This window comes from Cebus imitator, unplaced genomic scaffold (assembly GCF_001604975.1).
Source record: "Cebus imitator isolate Cc_AM_T3 unplaced genomic scaffold, Cebus_imitator-1.0 Scaffold45, whole genome shotgun sequence".
NCBI classification, from domain to species: Eukaryota; Metazoa; Chordata; class Mammalia; order Primates; family Cebidae; genus Cebus; species Cebus imitator.
This window is the reverse complement of record NW_016107360.1, coordinates 16,577,302-16,595,695: the sequence shown is the minus strand read 5'-3', so window position 1 is coordinate 16,595,695 and position 18,394 is coordinate 16,577,302. Positions and strand designations below refer to the sequence as shown.

Sequence of the window (18,394 nt, the reverse complement as noted above, 5' to 3'; positions counted from 1 at the left end):
GCTTAGTCTTGAAACCTGTCACAGCTTCAAAGTGGATAAAACATCTTTTTGTCTCCAAGAAAAACTGATGTTTATTCAAAACATTTTGGTTTGTGGCATTGATACAAAGGTCGCTGCACTTTCCCAACCCTTCCAGCTTCCTTGGTGGAAGGTACTTCCCACGCTTGCCCCTGGAAAGGCAGCCACATCATCACACGCAAGTCCTTGGCACAGACGGCCCCTCACAGGCTCTTCTCTTCTTTCCTGTGTCTGCCAAGAGGGCTTTTCCCCTTCCTCACTCTTTCCCTTAGCCCCCGTAGCCTCACCAAGAGAAACACACTCCCAGGAGAAGAGCCGGAGGAACTGGTTTCTGTATTTCTCAGATTCCTTCTGGCTTTAGCTGCAGCTGTTTTCTTCTTTAGTCCTCCTCTCTCATCACTCTTTTCCCCTTCCTAGAGCTTCATTCTCTCTGACCTGCTCCCGTGTGCATCCCAGGCCATGCCACCCCCGGCCCCATCCCCAAGGCTGGAGGACAGAAAATCTGCTCTCATCTTCCTCACTGCCTTGTCCTCACTTCAGCAGCTCAAATAACACTTCCTTGTGGAAGCTTTCACTCACTGTCCCAGCGAAGATTGCCATGTTGGCACTTTACTGGACTTCTCAACACACTCATTTTTTTTTTTTTTTTTTTTTTTGAGATAGGGTCTTGCTCTGTCACCCAGCCTGGAGTGCGGTGATGCCATCATAGCTCATTGTGGCCTTAATCTCCTGGGCTCAAGCAATACTCCCATCTCAGAGAGCTGGGACTACAGGCACTTGCCACCATGTCTGGGTAATTTATTTTTATTTTTAGTAGAAAAGGGGTCTCACTGTGTTACCCAAGCTGGTCTCAAACTCCTGGGCTCAAGTAATCCTTGTGCCTCAGCCTCCCTAAGTGTTGGAATTATAGGCATGAGTCACTGCATGCAGCCCCATCACATTCTTTATATCACGTGTCTGTGCAGATCTAATCTCTTATCTTCTGGACCCAGACAGCCCTCACCCATAGTAAGTGGTTTTTGTTTTTTTTTTTTGAGACGGAGTTTCGCTCATGTTACCCAGGCTGGAGTGCAATGGCACGATCTCGGCTCACCGCAACCTCCGCCTCCTGGGTTCAGGCAATTCTCCTGCCTCAGCCTCCTGAGTAGCTGGGATTACAGGCACGCGCCACCATGCCCAGCTGATTTTTTGTAGTTTTAGTAGAGACGGGGTTTCACCATGTTGACCAGGATGGTCTCGATCTCTTGACCTCTTGATCCACCCGCCTCGGCCTCCCAAAGTGCTGGGATTACAGGCTTGAGCCACCGCGCCCGGCAGTAAGTGGTTTTGTGTTAAAACAAGACTGAGTGAAGCTTTAGTTACTCTGCTGGGGCTGCAGTGAATGGGAGTTACGGTTTCACCTGGCAGGTTGTCACTTAACGCGTGTTTCTGTCTGTTGCACACTTCGCTAGTACTTTATACCACACAGTCATGCGCCACGCAGCGAACCTTTGGTCAGTGACAGACAGCATATACGACGGTGGTCCCATAAGAATACAGTCTTTTTACCATACCCTTTCTGTTTAGATACACAAATCCTTACTGTTATGTGAACATTGCCTACAGGATCCAGAACAGTACGAGGCTGTACAGGTTCATAGCCTGGGAGCAATAGGCCATACCATATGGCCTAACTATGTAGTAGGCTCTGCCATCTAGGTTACTGTAAGTACAAGCTGTGATGTTCACACAACAGTGAAGTCATCCAATGATGCATTTTGCACAATGTTAGTGACGTGTGACTGGTATTTTGGTATCTACTCTGGCTGTCTGGTGAGCTGCTTTTTATGGCTGAGACACAGCTCCCATAAACAACACTGTCCATATGGGAAATCCATTTTGAGTTCCCTATGAATTACATTAGGAGCTTTGGAAACACCTGTCCTCAAGGGAGGACGGTCACAGGGTTAACTTGACAACTTAAAAGGAAACAAGCCGGGCGTGGTGGCTCACGCCTGTAATCCCAGCACTTTGGGAGGCTGAGGCAGGAGAATTGCTTAAGCCCAGGAGTTCAAACCAGCCTGGGCAACATAGTGACACTGTGTATTTAAAGAACAAAAATTAAAAACAAAAACCAGACACATTTTCCAACTAGAGGACTGGTGACTAGTTATCCTTCACTTCCAACAAGCTTCCAAAATAAATTCTAAGGATTAAGACCAGATACTCAAAGGAATGGGATTAACCACACTCAAAAATCATTTTCACTCTGAGTCGCAAAGTGAGGGATCTGTCACTAATGAAAATACACACTTTAAAGGTCATAAAACACATAAGATTAAAAAATTCTAGTCCTGCTGACCTTGTGGTTTTAATGACCATAAAGTGGGTGACACAAAAGATAATCTTCATTTGTTAAAACTTCACCTGGGAATTTCCATTTTGAAGGTATTTAGCTAGACTGGTGTATCAAGGCCACAGAAGCTTTGGTTTCTAAATGGATGATCCTGTACAAAGAACCAATTCAGGATGTGGGAGACAAGGACGGGGTAATTTTGCTTCAGTCGCTGTGGTTTCTCGGAAGTGCTGCTCAGTGCCGGTTTTCTAGGGCAGAGCCTGAGGAGGCAGGTGGACAGGCTACTTTAGAAATCCTCCATTGTCCTACTTTCAATTTCAGCGTTCCGGAGAGCATGAATGTTGTTCGTTAAATTTTATCAGAAAAAAATAATTCCATGAATTGAATATAATTGAAAGTCCAGATGATAGCTGCAGATGGGCTTTTTGAATGCATGAATGACTCCCTTCCTGCTTGTAAACGACATGAAGAAACAGTGGTTTTTCTCCAAGTTTAAACACATCACCATGGCGGTGTTGCCACATGTCTCCTGGGTCTCCACTTAGCCAGAGAGAGTAATGGAAACAGATGCTGAAGTGCCTTCTCTGATCTTGGCTTCCTGGCAGGGACACCATCACTTGACAGGTTCTTTTCATTAACAGCCTCCACAGACCTAATGCCTGGGGAAATCGGGAAGAGTGTTCTGGCAGTAAGTGAGTTTGACTGAGGGCCATGCCATAGACTTCTCAGCTTTATTGTGTTTGGGGCAAATGTGATTTAGATTTAAATTAAGTGGAAAGCTGTGAAGGCCAGTGAGGAAGGGAAAGCGGTGGTGGTTGAATTCAGAGGTCAGCTGGGGAACATCACTGACTTTACAGCAAAGGGCAAGGAGGAAGCAGTGGTGCCCACAACCGAAAGAACTTTCCACAGGCAGCACCCAGCCAACCTGCCCCCTGCCTGCGGGAATCCCTTGAAGGGTCTTCCCTGTCTGCAGGCTGACAGGCCTCTCCTCCCAATACGGCCTTATTTCCTGGCCTCATCTCTAGCCCGTCCTCCTTGCTATTTCACTTTCAGCCACTCCAAAAAACATCCCCTCAAGCTGCACTGCTTTGTCCTTGCTAGAGCTGCTCTGCCAAGCCCCGGGGCCCTTTACATCTCATGATCTCTCCCCTCACTCCCACATCACCTGGAAGACACTTCCCCCAGCCAGATCTCAACTTACGCTGAGGAGAAGAGACATTTATTTGTCCCTATGAAAAAGCAGTTACCCGCCTCCACCCCGTGGTGTGCTGGTGCCACTCCTGCTCCCCCCACCAACTAGCACACACTCCCCTCTACGGTGAACGCCCACCCCCACGTGCTGAACAGCAAAGTCCACGGGGTCAGGAACTGCACGTGTCAGGGACTATGTGTGGTACTGAGTATGGCAGATCTCCAAGATTGGGAAGCACCTCTTTACATAGTCCTCAATAAGTACTGAATCCAGGTATATTATTATTTTTATTGCATTTTAGGTTTTGGGGTACATGTGAAGAATATGCAAGATTGTTGCATAGGTACACACATGGCAGTGTGATTTGCTGCCTTCCTCCGCATCACCTATATCTGGCATTTCTCCCCATGCTATCTCTCCCCAGCTCCCCACCCCCCCACCCCCCGCTGTCCCTCCATTTACCCCCAACAGATCCCAGTGTATAGTGCTCCCCTCCCTGTGTCCATGTGTTCTCATTGTTCAACACCCGCCTATGAGTGAGAACATGCGGTGTTTGATTTTCTGTTCTTGTGTCAGTTTGCTGAGAATGATGGTTTCCAGGTTCATCCATGTCCCTACAAAGGACATGAACTCATCATTTTTTATGGCTGCATAGTATTCCATGGTGTATATGTGCCACATTTTCCTTGTCCAGTCTATCATCGATGGGCATTTGGATTGGTTCCAGGTCTTTGCTATTGTAAACAGTGCTGCAATGAACATTCGTGTGCATGTGTCCTTATAGTAGAACGATTTATTATTTTTTTGAGACAGTCTTGCTCTGTTGCCCAAGCTGAAGGGCAGTGGCACAATCATGGCTCATGGCAGCCTTGACCTCTTCGCTTAGGCAATCCTTCCACCTCAGCCACCCTCTCACACCCCGTAGCTGGGACAAGAGAAAGATGCCACCATGCCCAGCTAATTTTTAAATTTTTGTAGATACGAAGTATCCTTATGTGGCCCAGGCTGGTCTTGAACTCCTGGACCCAAGCAATCCTCACACCTTGGCCTCCCAAAGTGTTAGGATTACAGGCGTGAGCCACCGCACCCTGAGAATCCAGGTATTTTAGAAAGGACTCAGAGTAGCCTGGGGGTGACTTTCACGAGGAAGAGAGGTTGGGGCTGGGTCTTTGATTACTGTGTACTAGGGGTTCCCTCAATAGTGCTCCTCCAACAACTAGAGGGGTGGGAAGGCAATAGCAACAGCCGAGGTTTCAGCTGGTGAGGGGGCTTGAGGAGGCCAGGTCAGGCCAGTCCATTCGTAGAGGAGAAGCTACAAAATTAAGCCAATTCCTAAGTCAGGCACTCAGGGTCTGCTGCACAGGAACTGGTGCATTTTCATGGGTAACAAAGTTGTTTAATGGCTAGCAAGTAGTCTTTAACTCTTCATTATGGGAATTCTCCAACATATACAAACAGAATAGTCTAAGAAGCCCTTATGTACCCATCAGCCAGCCTCAACAATGATCAGTGCTTCATCAAGTGGCTTTCATCATTTTCCCAGGCCTAGCCTACATCTATGTAATTCATCGTGTAATTCATGGGATTAAGAACACAGAACACAACCATTCTGATCTTCATGATCACACAAAGTGTCTACATGTGCCACGTGAGGATCTGTTGATGGTGAGGTTGGACAGGTCAGTCCTGCTGCGGTGACTTCCCCAACCCTGGGTAGATCACCCCAGGCAGAGAGAAGCCCTTCATGAAGGATGGAACAAACTTTCCTTGCAAAAAACTGGTTCCCTAATCACACTCCTTCCAGCTGTACCAGATTCAATAACTGCAACTCCTATCAGAATGAAGGGTACGCGGCTCTTCCCTGGCAGGTGATAGGGACCCATCACATCCCCATAGCAGAGCCCAGTTTGAGGAAGACACCAGGAAAGGGAAATAAATGCCTTCCCTTCCCCAAGTAGAGGAAGCTCCACTGTTCTAAGTTATCCCAACAGCTTTAGGGCTCTCAAGGTCCACGTGAAAGAACACTAGTAACTTAAGCTTAAACCCTGCATCAGCACTCAAGGGAAGCACATTCCCGGGGGCAAGGAAGTTTGTCCACTTTTTCTGTGAAGAACATTTCAAAGCCCATTTTTAACAGTTGTAAGGGAAGCCAGTACATGCAAGTATACATGAAAATGTGCCAGGACTCCTCAGTGGAAATGTCAAGGGCTATTTTGACACTTACTGGTCCAGGTACAAAATGGGTTGCTTGGGACAATGTCCTAATGTGACATTATCTTGTGACCAAGCTCTGCTTGTTGCTACTTTATGCAACTCCCTGCACTTAGCGTTTCACAGAAGCCACGGGACCCTTCCTGCAGAGGTCACCGCCTTGAAAGCTGAGGCACCACTGTCAGCAATGTCAAAATGAAAGTAAATGAGTAATGAGTCTTTAGTTTATTCTGTGTGGTTTCTTAATAAATGAAGCTGCTATTGAACTGTGAAGCAGGCAAAAAACCACATGGATAACACACAGGGTACTTCTAGAAGGACAGGTCAGGTCCAACCACATGTAGAGCGAACAGCATCATTTTATTCTCATTTGTGCTTAAAATAAAGATACAATAGAAGTTTTACAATTCAGTATGATTAGACGTGATTTATAATTTTAACAATTTCAAAAAAACCCCAAACAACAGAAACAAAGAACTAGTACAAAGTTTAAAACTACCAGAGCAAACTACCTTTCTGATCAAAGCATGTGCCACAGCTAAGCTTCCTTAGAAAACTTTTTAAGTTTTCTCAGCTAAATTTTCTTAGAAAAGGTTTGTGAAAAGCCTTTAATCTTAAATATTTAAACTATTTTTGTAACCACTAAATACCTTCACCAACTCATTAATCAAATGTTTCCTAAATTCAGGGACCAATGACCAAGTGGCCTGAAACACACAAATCTTGATCATCATCTTCCAGCTACAAAATACTAATATTTTAAGAAAACAAAATATTTTCTAAGCACAGAAGCTTTCTGAAAACTTCCATTATCTTTTCTGGCTCAGTACCTGACTGAAATGTTCAAATGTTCATATTGCACACACGAAAACATTTGAGCAGCATACTACGTAAGTGTGAGAAGCTGATGAAAAATAAGATTGGAAAAACCCCCTAAACTGTGTTCCATTTACATGATTTAAATATATAGTTTCTATATCTTTAAGTAAAAAGGTAAACTTTAGAACAACACAGACATACAAATGTATTTAGAGTTTTACAAAATATATTCAACCCCTCATACATGCACAATCTTTTAACTCTGGAGTTACCATTCAAGCGAGCTAGTTTCTCCTTCATAATGAAAGCAGGAAGTCATGTGTACAAAGCCATTTATATGAAAAGAATAAACAATCACATTCCTTTTCTTTGTCCTTGACAAATATTTATGGAATGCTGGAAATTACGGGAAAACAATTCCAATGTTACAAAGTCCAAAGAATTGGAATGAGAAAACTCCTAGCGGCACATTATGCTACATGGAATGACAATCAGACTGGGGTAATTAGGGCAGCAGCTTCTACTACTTTTAAAGGCTACCACAAGATGGGGTGGAAATGCCATAAACACCACACCATCTCTGATCAAAGATTCAGAGATGCAAGTGTTAACACCATTAAGAGTCCCAACGATCTCCCCACTAAAATACCAGGCAATGTGTAGCAGCTACTGTCCTAATAGGCTACTTTCTGCAACTGCTGACAGGTAAGTTCATGTGGTTAAAGGCCAGAACGCTGGTCCCCTACCTAGCTGAAGTGCTCCCACTCTCATCACTGGCTCTGGAGGGAAAAGACCACTAGCTGTAACTTCTATGAAACTTTTATTCACAGAATAACATAACAAAACCTACCTGCCAAGGCAATAATGCTGTAGCGTGACTTTAAAACTTGTAACTAGCAGAGTAAAATTCTAACTCTTTTATAAAAGAATTCTTATAACCCTTAGCACATGAAATATTGCTCTCAAAATACTTTCATTCAGATTTTAAGCACCTTGTTCCTTAGCCATGCAACCATTTCTTACTTTTCCCTCTCTTCCTAATTTGCTTTCTCCTTGGCTTTCCAAAGGAAATTATTCTAAAAAACATCAGATGCTTAGTATAGAATTTGGAAAGGGAGATAAGGTTGAGCAAGTCACATCATATGCTCTGGTTTGCTGCCAACGTGTATTGCTGCTATGTTTCTTAACAGGAAAGTGGATGAGAATTGTTTTAGGGCTGTGCTTGGCGGGGGCATAGTGAATCACTAATGGATGTGGGGAGAGACTATTCATGCTGGTTATGTGAGCCAAATGCATGTGCACAATCATCCTAAGCCTTCTTTGGACATGCAACTATTTCTGTTCCACAACTGGTAGCTTTAACTCTCTCTTCCCTACCTACACCCTTGTCATTACAATGTCTAGTAGGAACTGAAGTATACCAGGACATGTTCCACTCTCTTAAGTCACCTGGACAGTGGTGAAGCCACTACCAAGCCATCGATGTAGTGTGTGTGCCTGGCATATCTGAAAAAGGCTGGCCCTGGTTCCCTCACACCTAGGTACAAACAGTTCTTAGACACAAAAGCCTTAGCAAGCATTGGGGTAAGTGTGGCCACCAACCCACACACCTTTACCAGGGCTATGTCTGAAGATGACCTGGTGGTGGTTCCTATGGCTCACAGAGCCAGGGTTTGGAGAGAGGCTGCTGCTTCTATGCTGGCCACTTGGAGCCTAGAATCCAAGCCTGAAGTATATGGGGGTCACAGGACAAGCGGTGAGGCTTCCTGCCTTTGATCGTGTGAGCTACCTCGGGGCTCCTGCCAACAATACAACAACCAGTACTCCTTGAAAACTCCAACTTCCAGAACCTGAAGGGAATACAGCTATGGTCTTTTGATCATTTCTATGAAGAAAGTTCTATCTTCTGAGATAGCTGTTTTATGTTGAAAGTCAGTAAAGTGACCACTAAGAGTCAAACTCTTAGCTAGAAATGTTAACAGAAAGTCAGATCAAAGTGTATAGTCAAATAGGGAACAAGTGATACTGGAGCAAAGTTAAACTTCATGTAACTGTTTTTATTTCAGTGGATTCCAAAGCATGGGTTGAGCTGCTTTTGAATAGTCAGAAATGGGAGTTGACCCTGATCATAGAAACCATACAAACTGAAAGACAAATCAGCACCTTGCGGGATGACCCCTCACAGGGCTCCTAGATCCGAAGTGTGAACTTCGGCAGCTGAGAAGTCACAACTGCACACAAATCACACTATCATGTCCCAACTAATGATACGGCCTCATGAAACAAGATGTTAGAATGAATTCTTTATAGTCTCAGCACAAAAAGATTAGAGTACCGTTTAAGGTTTTGTTTGGTATAACTTTCTTCAAACAGTATTTCCTGAGGTTAACTTTCTTGGAAGAAATAGAATTAATGGGGTTGTCATATTAAGCCCTTCAATTTATCATCACTGAATGCTCAAATGGGTAATATAATTTGTGTTTAGAAAACACAAAGTGGAAAATTTGGAGATATTTAGATTATGTCTCTGTTCACTTCAAATACCTTGGGAGCATTTACTTCTTAAACATTTCGTGAGGAATAAACCAAATATAATCAGTGCCCTCCTTTAATTCCCCAGCAATCTGGGGTAGATCATACTTGCAGTGTATTTCCCAAGTATCCTTTGTTATTGAAAAGGCAGTCTGTTCCCTGTAAGTACTCTCTGAGAACACCCACCCCAGGTCCCCTGGAAAAGCAAATAAGAGCTGAGCATGGCAAACACACGAGGTCCAGCCGTGTACAAATCATCAGTAGATGGCACACACACATGCATGCATGTGCCTAACATGAAACCAGATGTTCTTTCTCAGATGACAGATGTCATGGTTGAAGTTTGCTTCTCTTGCCACTTTTACATTGCTGAATATAAACCGAGATTTCTATTTAATACTTAAAATCATCTTGCTTTTCTTTTATAAATACTTCTAGAAGGGGGTAGGGATTCATTATAGGAGGACTTTCAATTAGGGAACTAGGAGACCAGGTGCTTTGAAAAGCTTTATGAAGAATAAGACTAAGAGAAAAGCTGTAGGTCTGCAAACACCCAATAGAAAACCGTTTAAAAAAGAAACAGGCTGGGCGCAGTGGCTTATACCTGTAATCCTAGCACTTTGGGAGGCCGAGGCAGGCAGATCACTTGAAACCAGGAGATCAGGACCAGCCTGGCCAACATGGGGAAACCCCATCTCTACTAAAAATACAAAAATTAGCTGGGTGTGGTGGCACATGCCGTAATCCCAGCTACTTGGGAGGCTGAGGCACAAGAATTGCTTGAACCTGGAAGATGGAGGTTGCAGTGAGCCGAGATCACGCTACTACTGTACTCCAGGCTGGGCAACAGAGTCAGACCCTGTCTCAAAAAAACAAAAAACAAAAAACAGATGGCACAAACTCTGGATTAAAAAACAAGTGCTTCTAAAAGACTGCAACATGACTGGGGTTGAAAAATAAACACATAGGTCTTTGAATGTATTGCCTTATAGACACATTCATGTTAATCTGCTTCAGTATCATCAAACCATCACTCTGCTATTTCTCCACACACCCACCTGCACAGTTATAAAGAGAAGGAAAGCGCAATGATACTCCTTGATATCTGAAAGCAAGTTTTAAAGGCTGTGGAAAGAACAAACTAAAAACATAAAACACCCAATCCTCAGAACTACCACTCCTGACTTTCATGTTTCTGGGAAGAGGCAAATTAATGTTTTGTGGGTAGAAAGCAAGAAATCATATAATTCAGCAAAATAATTAAGGTCCGACTGTATGACCCCTTCACTTTATAAGCACATTTTTAAGGCCAACCTTAGAGAAAATGGTAATATAAATTAATTTTAGCAAGTATAAATTACAGTGACCATCTAGATATTCAAATACCAAAACAACAAAATTTACATAAAAACTCTTCTAAAGTAAACCAATGTACAGTATCAGAACTCAAAATTCATTAGAAGTTTCATTGTATGTTTTAATCAGGCTCAGACTAAAATAAAAGTAGTCAATTGAAACCCCAGCCTGGAAAGCCATCCCTGCTACGGCTGTGATTTCATCATTTCAGCATCCCAAAACATTCACTTAGAGCAACCGTCTATGTAAACAGTTCGACATATGGTCCCCTGCTGTGGATCTGTGGCTGATAAACAACAGCCTGGGAGCAGCAGACAGACAGGGGACACTTAAACCTCAGAAAGCAACAGCAGCCTCTGACACCTTGCTCAAGGCTTCCCATCCGGTGGCTCAGTGAGACTTTGGGAGGTGGAAGTAGTGAAAGTAGAAAGCCATGAAGACATAGCTGTCTTCGCACTGGAAAAAGCTCCTCCAACTGACTGGCCTGGATGGAAACAAGAAAAACGAAAGGAAAAATGTCTTAACTTTTGAGACAGTGAAAGACCAACATAATAATCTTTTAATTAAGAAAACTTTTTTTCCTGAGACAGGGTCTTGATCTGTTGCCCAGGCTGCAGTGCAGTGGAGTGGTCATGGCTCCCTGCTGGCTCAAGTGATCCTCCCACCTTAGCTTCCCAAGTAGCTGGGACCACAGACACTTGTGACCACATCTGGCTAATTTGATTTTTTGTAGAGACAGGGTCTCATTGTGTTGCCCAGGGTGGTCTTAAACACCCTGGCTCAAGTGATCCTCCTGCCTCAGCCACCCAAAGTGTTGGGATCACAGGTGTGACCCACTGTCCCAGCCAATAAATGTTAATTCACTAGAACACACTAATATGTTAACAATAGCCAAAATATTTAAATTTTTAGTTTCAAAACAATCCCTTTCCATAGGAATGTCTTAAGGAAAGATAGATGATTTGTTAGTGTAGGAGCCTACCTGCCTAAGCATTCTGAAAGTATTCATCAAACTGTTTCTTTAATACCCTCAGTGCTACCAACACTGGCTATATATCAGAATAATTAGAGAGCTTAAAAAGTCAAACTGCTTTGTGTTCCTTAAATACCAACTTGATAATCGGTAACCCACTAAACAGGGAAGAGTGGTTAGGTTGTTTTAGAGAAATGTGCTTTTATCATCTAAAATGAAGTTATGTTAAACAAAGATGTATAGAACTCTCTCTGCTCCAGGTCTATTGTGTTTTATAGAACATTATCTCAAAAGTTAACGTTAGGCCTGGCATGGTGGCTCACACCTGTAATCCCAGCACTTTGGGAAGCTGAGATGGGCGGTTAGCTTGAGTCCAGGAATTTGAGACAGCCTGGACAACATGGCAAAACCCCGTCTCTACAAAAAAATAGAAAAATTAGCCAGGCATAGTGGTGCATGCCTGTAGTCCTGGCTACTTGAGAGGCTGAGGGAGGAGGATCCTTGTGGAGGTTGCAGTAAGCCAAGATCGTGCATATTGTATTTCAGCCTGGCCAACAGAGTGAGACTCTCTCAGAAGAAAAGGTGATGCTAAAGTGAAATTATTTAAGTTGACTAAAATACTCCCACTATTCTTGGAAAGGAGAATACAGAAGGCTTTAGAATTTAACTATCAGCAGCAGCATATAATGTATCTACAATATAGCATAGTTTTTCTATTAAAAAAATTAAACATTAAAAATTCAAATGCGTATTGTTTGGAGATAAATGCTTATGTGCTAAATTCCGTTCCTTTGCAATGCGCTATATGTTCTGCGTTTGTCTTTACAAATATGAGTCTGTAGAGTTTTCTGTCTGTCTCTAGGTATTCAGAAAACTGGGGATATAAGGACCTCTACACAAAGATTACCTAGTTCTGGGACTTTTGAATTATGTTCAGAAATGGTTAACCTCTTTCGGAAGCTAGGGAAGTAGTAATGCCCTATTTTTTACAACATATTGTATGACAAAGCAGATGGGGCAAAATGTCAATAATTGGTGAATCAGAGATAATTGAGAGTTTCTTGCACTGTTGCAATGCTCAAGTTCGAAATTACATCGAAATAAAAAGTTAAAAATATAGAAAATGAAAAATTTTAGAATTGATGTGGAACAATATTCAAAATATTTTAAGTGAAAACAGCTAGGTGCAAAAGAGCTTGCTACCATTTATCTGACTTTGATATTAATACCAGCCTTATCAAATGAGTTGGGGAGTATTACCTTGTTTAAAGATATTGTGTAAAACTAGAATTAATATTATTTCTTCCTTAAACATTTGACAGAGTTCAAACTGGAGCCACCTTGGCAGACTGGTTTAAATTAAAAACCTTACGGCAAGGTTTTTCATGTTAAATTCGATTTCTTTCCTTTTTGTAAGATGCTTGCTCTGTCACACAGGCTGAAGTGCAGTGGCGCTGTCATGGCTCACTGCAGCCTTGACTTCCTGGGTTCAAGCAATCCTCCCACTTCAGCCCTTTGAGTAGCTGGGACTACAGGCACATATCACTATGCCTACTGACTTTTTAAATTTTTTTGTAGAGATGGGGTCTCACTATGTTGCTCAGGCTTGTCTTGAACACCTAGACTCAAGCAATCCTCCCGCCTCAGTCTCCCAAAGTGCTGGGATTACACGTATGAGTCACTGCATCTGGCGCAATTTCTTTAATAGATAATAGGGGTATTCATATTTTCTTTTTGCAACTGTTTTGGTAATGTAGGTCTTTGTTTTTTCCTTTGAGACAGGGTCTTGCTCTGTTGCCCAGACTGGAGTGCCATGGCACGATCTCGGCTCACTGCAACCTAGGCCTCCTGGGTTCAAGTGATTCTCCTGCCTCAGCCTCCTGAGTAGCTGGGATTATAGGTGCATGCCACCATGCCCAGCTAATTTTTGTATTTTTAGTAGAAATGGGGTTTCACCATGTTGCTCAGGCTGATCTCAAACTCCTGACCTCATGATCCACCCGCCTCAGCATCCCAGAGTGCTGGGATTACAGGCATGAGTCACCCCACCCAGCTGGTAATGAGTCTTTAAAAGAATTTGTGTATTTCATTTGTTAAATTTGTTAGCATAAAGTTGTTCACAATATTCCCTTATTTTCTGTTCAGTTTCTGTAGGAGCTACACTAATCATCCTCTTTCATCCTTAATATTGGTAATTTGTATCTTCTTATCTGTACCAGTCTATAAATATTTTATAAATATTATTGATCTTTTCAAAACACCAACTGTTGGCTTCACTTTCTTTATTTTGTAATACTACCTTAGAGGACAGCAGCTCCTAATACTTACTTTTATTATGAGTCTCTGCCATTTATAAAGAACTGTAGACAGTGCAGAAAATGGGGTAAGAAAACTCTGGTGAAGCTTGAATTTTGGTAACAAAACAGTGACTTCATTAAAAAATTTTGTCACTCTATTAGATGTAATGGAGTTTGACCTTTTATGGTATTATTTGGAATTTTTCAAATGAATAAGACAAAAATTTAAAAACTCTCTTGTATTATTATGTAACACAGATCTTTACAACTTTATATGTTTGTTTTATCAATTACATATTGAAGACAGACAATGGACGTAGAAAACAAATTGTGATTCCAATTTGTTTCTGGCTAAAGGCATGTCTTACCAACAGCTTTTCCTGTTTGTACAACATTCCGGCTAGTTGTGACCATGACGTTTCCAATTTTTTTGCCACGTTCACTATTCTGAACAGAACTGAGTAAAAGATAAAATAAGTGTTAAATACAATTTATTTATTTATTTATTTATTTTTTGAGATGGAGTTTCGCTTGTTACCCAGGCAGGAGTGCAATGGCGCGATCTCGGCTCACCGCAACCTCCGTCTCCTGGGTTCAGGCAATTCTCCTGCCTCAGCCTCTTGAGTAGCTGGGATACAATTTATTTTATTTTTTGAGACGGAGTCTTGCTCTGTCACCCAGGCTGGAGTGCAGTGGTGCGATCTCAGCTCACTACAACCTCTGCCTTCTGGGTTCAAGAGATTCTCCTGCCTCAGCCTCCTGAGTAGCTAGGATTCAGGTGTGCGCCACCACATCCTGCTACTTTGTGTATTTTTAGTAGAGACGGGGTTTTACCATGTTGGTCAGACTGGTCTCAAACTCCTGACCTCGTGACCTCGTGATCCACCCGCCTGGGCCTCCCAAAGTGCTGGAATAACAGGCGTGAGCCACCATGCCCGGCCTATGTACATTTTTAAAAAATCTCACACATGTACACAGACACACGTAGACACACACAATAATCACTCTGTAACCATCCCAAATTAGAATTACTGAGAAAAAGCTAAATTATTATTTGTTATGAATTAATTAATTAGCCTTTTAAGCATGTGCATTTTCAGAATAAATATACGAAAAGAACATACAGATGAACCAAAAAGTGGTGAGGACATAAGGATGTATGTACGGCTAAATCTCTCTGACAGCGATGGTTTGCTAAAAGCACTTCACCAAAATAAAAATGATAAATCCTGCTATTAGTTCACACCATCCTCTGTGGAATAGCGGTGTTTTCACTTTGAGACATATACACTGCTGAGCTAAAGAATGTTATGCACATATTTGGTTACTATTTGAAGCATAAGTCTATCAAGTAGAGAAAACAATTCCCACTTAGCAATGAAACATATGGCATAAATTCAAACTTAAGAATTTTCCCAGTATTTTCTCTAAGTACTTACTGTGAGAATCTTAACTTCATGTCTGAAACTGAGTATTGGCCTTGAAATGGATGGCTGTAAAAAAAGTTTGAGTTTAAACTATCAGTATTTTACCAAAAAGGCTGCAAAAAAGAATTATCACAAGAAAATATTAGTAAGCTTCTCATGGATGACATAGCTGGGTGTAGTGCTGAATTTGGTATCAGGAAACTTGGCTTTGATCACAGCTCTCCACTTACAGTGATGATATCCAGAAGAGATGACTTAACCCCTCTGAGCTTTAGTTTCCTGACTTGTAAAACAGGTGGTGTGTGTGTGTGCACGCGCGCACGTGCGTGCTGGGGGCGGGTAGCCTTTGTTAGTGCTATCCTGATAATTTATTTAGTCTGTCTGGGGTGGGGCTCAAGATTTTTTTTACAAGCTCCCAGGACAGTCAAAATGAGTCACTGGTTTAGGCCATGGTCATTCATCGTATACCTTGATCCTGGCCATCTTATAAATGTGTGCTATTGGTTATGCAAAGATTTGTGGATGGATAAGCAAAATCTCTACTGTCTTTTAGAAAAGCAACTCAAAAAGCAGTCTTAAAAAAACAGCATTATCTTTACTTTTGTAAGAAAAGTATCTTATTCTGACTTCCCTATTTCCGTTATATTAAAAGAAAAAAGTGTACTAAAAAAATCAGGCATTCTGGAATTATATAGTCAGGAGGAAAAAAAATCAGGCAATTTGACCACATAAAATGGGGAGTCAGTAAATATCAAATTCTTATCTCAGCGGTCCCTCTGTCAAGGTCTAACAAAGAAAGTCACCCTAGTAAAATCCATAGCTACTTACAAAATACAATTAATGATTCTTCAACTGATAACAAATTACTCTGCATGGACCAAAGTAAGGATATGTAACACTTCTTATCACTAGACTCCTGAATCATAGGATTGAAAATATTGACACATCATTTGATCATTCTCTATGTTCCTGGAATGGCTGTATTTAAGGGATGAAATATGTCTGCTACTTGTTAAGTCAGAATGCTGCCTTCCCTAATCTTCAGGAGTTAAGGAAAGGGTTTCGTACTTCTCAAAAGTTATAATTAGTTTGAAATATCTCTAAATGGCACCCTCTGATAACAACAGAAGTCTAGCATTTCCTATTTTTTTTTTTCTGAGACAGAGTCTCACTGTTACAAAGGCTGGAGTGCAGCAGTGCGATCTCTGCTCACTGCAACCTGCCTCCCAGGTTCAAGTGAGTCTTCTGGCTCAGTCTCTCAAGTAGCTGGGATTATAGGCATTCACCACCATGCCCAGCTAATTTTTTGAATTTTTAGTAGAGACGGGGTTTCACCATGTTGCCCAGGCTGGTCTTGAACTCCTGAGCTCAGGTGATCTGCCCGACTCGGCCTCCCAAAGGGCTAGAATTACAGGTATGAGCCACCAGGCATGACCACATTTCTTATTTTTAATTTCATAAAAATGTTGGAAATCTGCTATTGAAGGAAACTAGATAATTTCACCCCAAAATATACTTCTTTGACATATTTCAAGATGGCTATTCAGAAGGGCTGGAAATGCAAGAATAAATGAAAAGCTGTCATTTTTGGGGTAGATTTGCATCTGTTGAGAAAATCTGCATTAATGCAGCCTGGTTTGCTCTGAGGCCCTCCAAAATGTCTGACACCTTTAAAGGTCTGAAAGATTGATTTACCATCACTTCTGAAGACTGCCATCCGTGAAGTTTTATCTATATAACAAGACCCACTCTGCTAGCCAGGCCTCCTTTCTCCTCCCTCCTGCAACTTGACTTACCACCCTAAACTGTTTTTGGCCATGCTTTGAGCCCCCAATTCTTTAAAGAAGGCATGTACATAAACTTGTGTACCCTGTTGGTGGGTTGGGTACACGAGCCTGGGTACATAATCCAATCACTCTTGTAGCTCTCCCTCATGCACATTAATAAATTTGTGTGCCATTTCTCCTATTAATCTGCCTTACCATATCTGCATAATTTCCCTACCTATATATTTCAGGTAACAAGTCCTTCCTTCAGCCTTCTTTCCATCTAAATAGGCTCAATTTCTTTACATGTTCTTCTAAGCACTATTTCATAATCCTTTAAAAACTCATTTCAGCTAAGGCTCTTTTGGACCTGCACTAACATCTACAGAGCTGGTTCAAGCTAAAAGCACCAGATGTAGTGACAGATAAAGATCTGACCAGGCCTCCCAGCGCAGAGCCCAGGGAGGAGACTGGGATGGCTTTGCGTGTTCGCTGCTTGGAGGGTCAACGCAGGCCCTGCCTTCCCAGCACTACCCTGTGAGTGCCACCCTGCTAAGCAGCTCCACATCTGTTTCCCTTCAGCATGCTGAGAATACAGGCTTTGTAGTCAGTGAGGGAGAACACTTTGAACTCAGCCCTTTCATTTAATACTATTAAAATGATTTTGCCTTTTATTTCTGTGTTTATACTATATTGAAATGGCAATATAGGTTTCTGCTATAGCCAAGTATGATGATTAAATTCACCAAAATTGGTGTTGAAACTACTCATTTTTACTTTAAAAGATGGGGTCTCATTATGTTGCCTAGGCTGGCCTTGAAACTGTAGGTTCAAGTAATCCTCCCACCTCAGTCTCCCAAGTAGCTGGGACTATAAGCACACACCACTGTGCCCAGCTCCTTATTTTTCTTGATGCATAATATAAAGCTTAACAGACATGTTATCCAAAACCCTCTGTACCACCTTACTCATGCAGATGCTTCCCCAAGTTGCTATGGCTTAAATATCTGGATTGTGTGTGTGTGCACGCATGCGTGCGCAGCAGAGTATCCTTTCTAGCACCACTTAAATCACATTAGAAAAATTCTAGCCCCAAAATAATACAGTAGTCAGTATAAAGTTGACTTTTATTCTTTACAAAGGAGTTTAAAATACAAATGAAAATGGTGTATGCTTGTATCAATGTAAAAAACACATCATTTTTATCTTTTAATTGAGAAAACAAGTTCTTGTATACATTATATCAACTGATCTTTGATGCTGCTCTGCTGCATTCACACACAGATGTTATTGTTTCATAATGGCTCCAACCAATAGCCTTTTATGCCTGTGTGGGATAAAGCTTTCATCATCAACATTCAGTATTGTAGCAGGTATTAAGTTTTGTTGAATTTTAGTCTGATGTGGAAACTAGGTCTGATCATATATTCAGGAGTCCAGATATTAACTTTTTTTTTTTTTTTTTTTT

General features: G+C 41.9%; 1 protein-coding gene and 1 pseudogene across 4 annotated transcripts in view; both read right to left on the bottom strand.

The window, feature by feature from the left end:
- The window catches only part of LOC108303117, a 29,190-nt pseudogene extending 28,572 nt beyond the window's left edge, over positions 1 to 618 (bottom strand). The window contains exons 1-2 of the transcript XR_001824691.1: positions 554 to 618; positions 16 to 170 (exon numbers count right to left, since the gene is read on the bottom strand). The product of XR_001824691.1 is annotated as an STARD3 N-terminal-like protein (transcript). The remainder of the gene's footprint in view (positions 1 to 15; positions 171 to 553) is intronic.
- Positions 619 to 6,098: 5,480 nt separating this feature from the next.
- Positions 6,099 to 18,394, bottom strand: part of AVL9 (AVL9 cell migration associated) — a 75,432-nt gene continuing 63,136 nt past the window's right edge. For all 3 annotated transcript variants that reach the window (XM_017527136.1, XM_017527137.1, XM_037737958.1), the window contains 3 exons: positions 15,173 to 15,226; positions 14,102 to 14,190; positions 6,099 to 10,947 (listed from right to left, as the gene is read on the bottom strand). In XM_017527136.1, the coding sequence (XP_017382625.1) occupies positions 10,832 to 10,947; positions 14,102 to 14,190; positions 15,173 to 15,226 (259 nt within the window). In that variant the 3' untranslated portion in view covers positions 6,099 to 10,831. The remainder of the gene's footprint in view (positions 10,948 to 14,101; positions 14,191 to 15,172; positions 15,227 to 18,394) is intronic.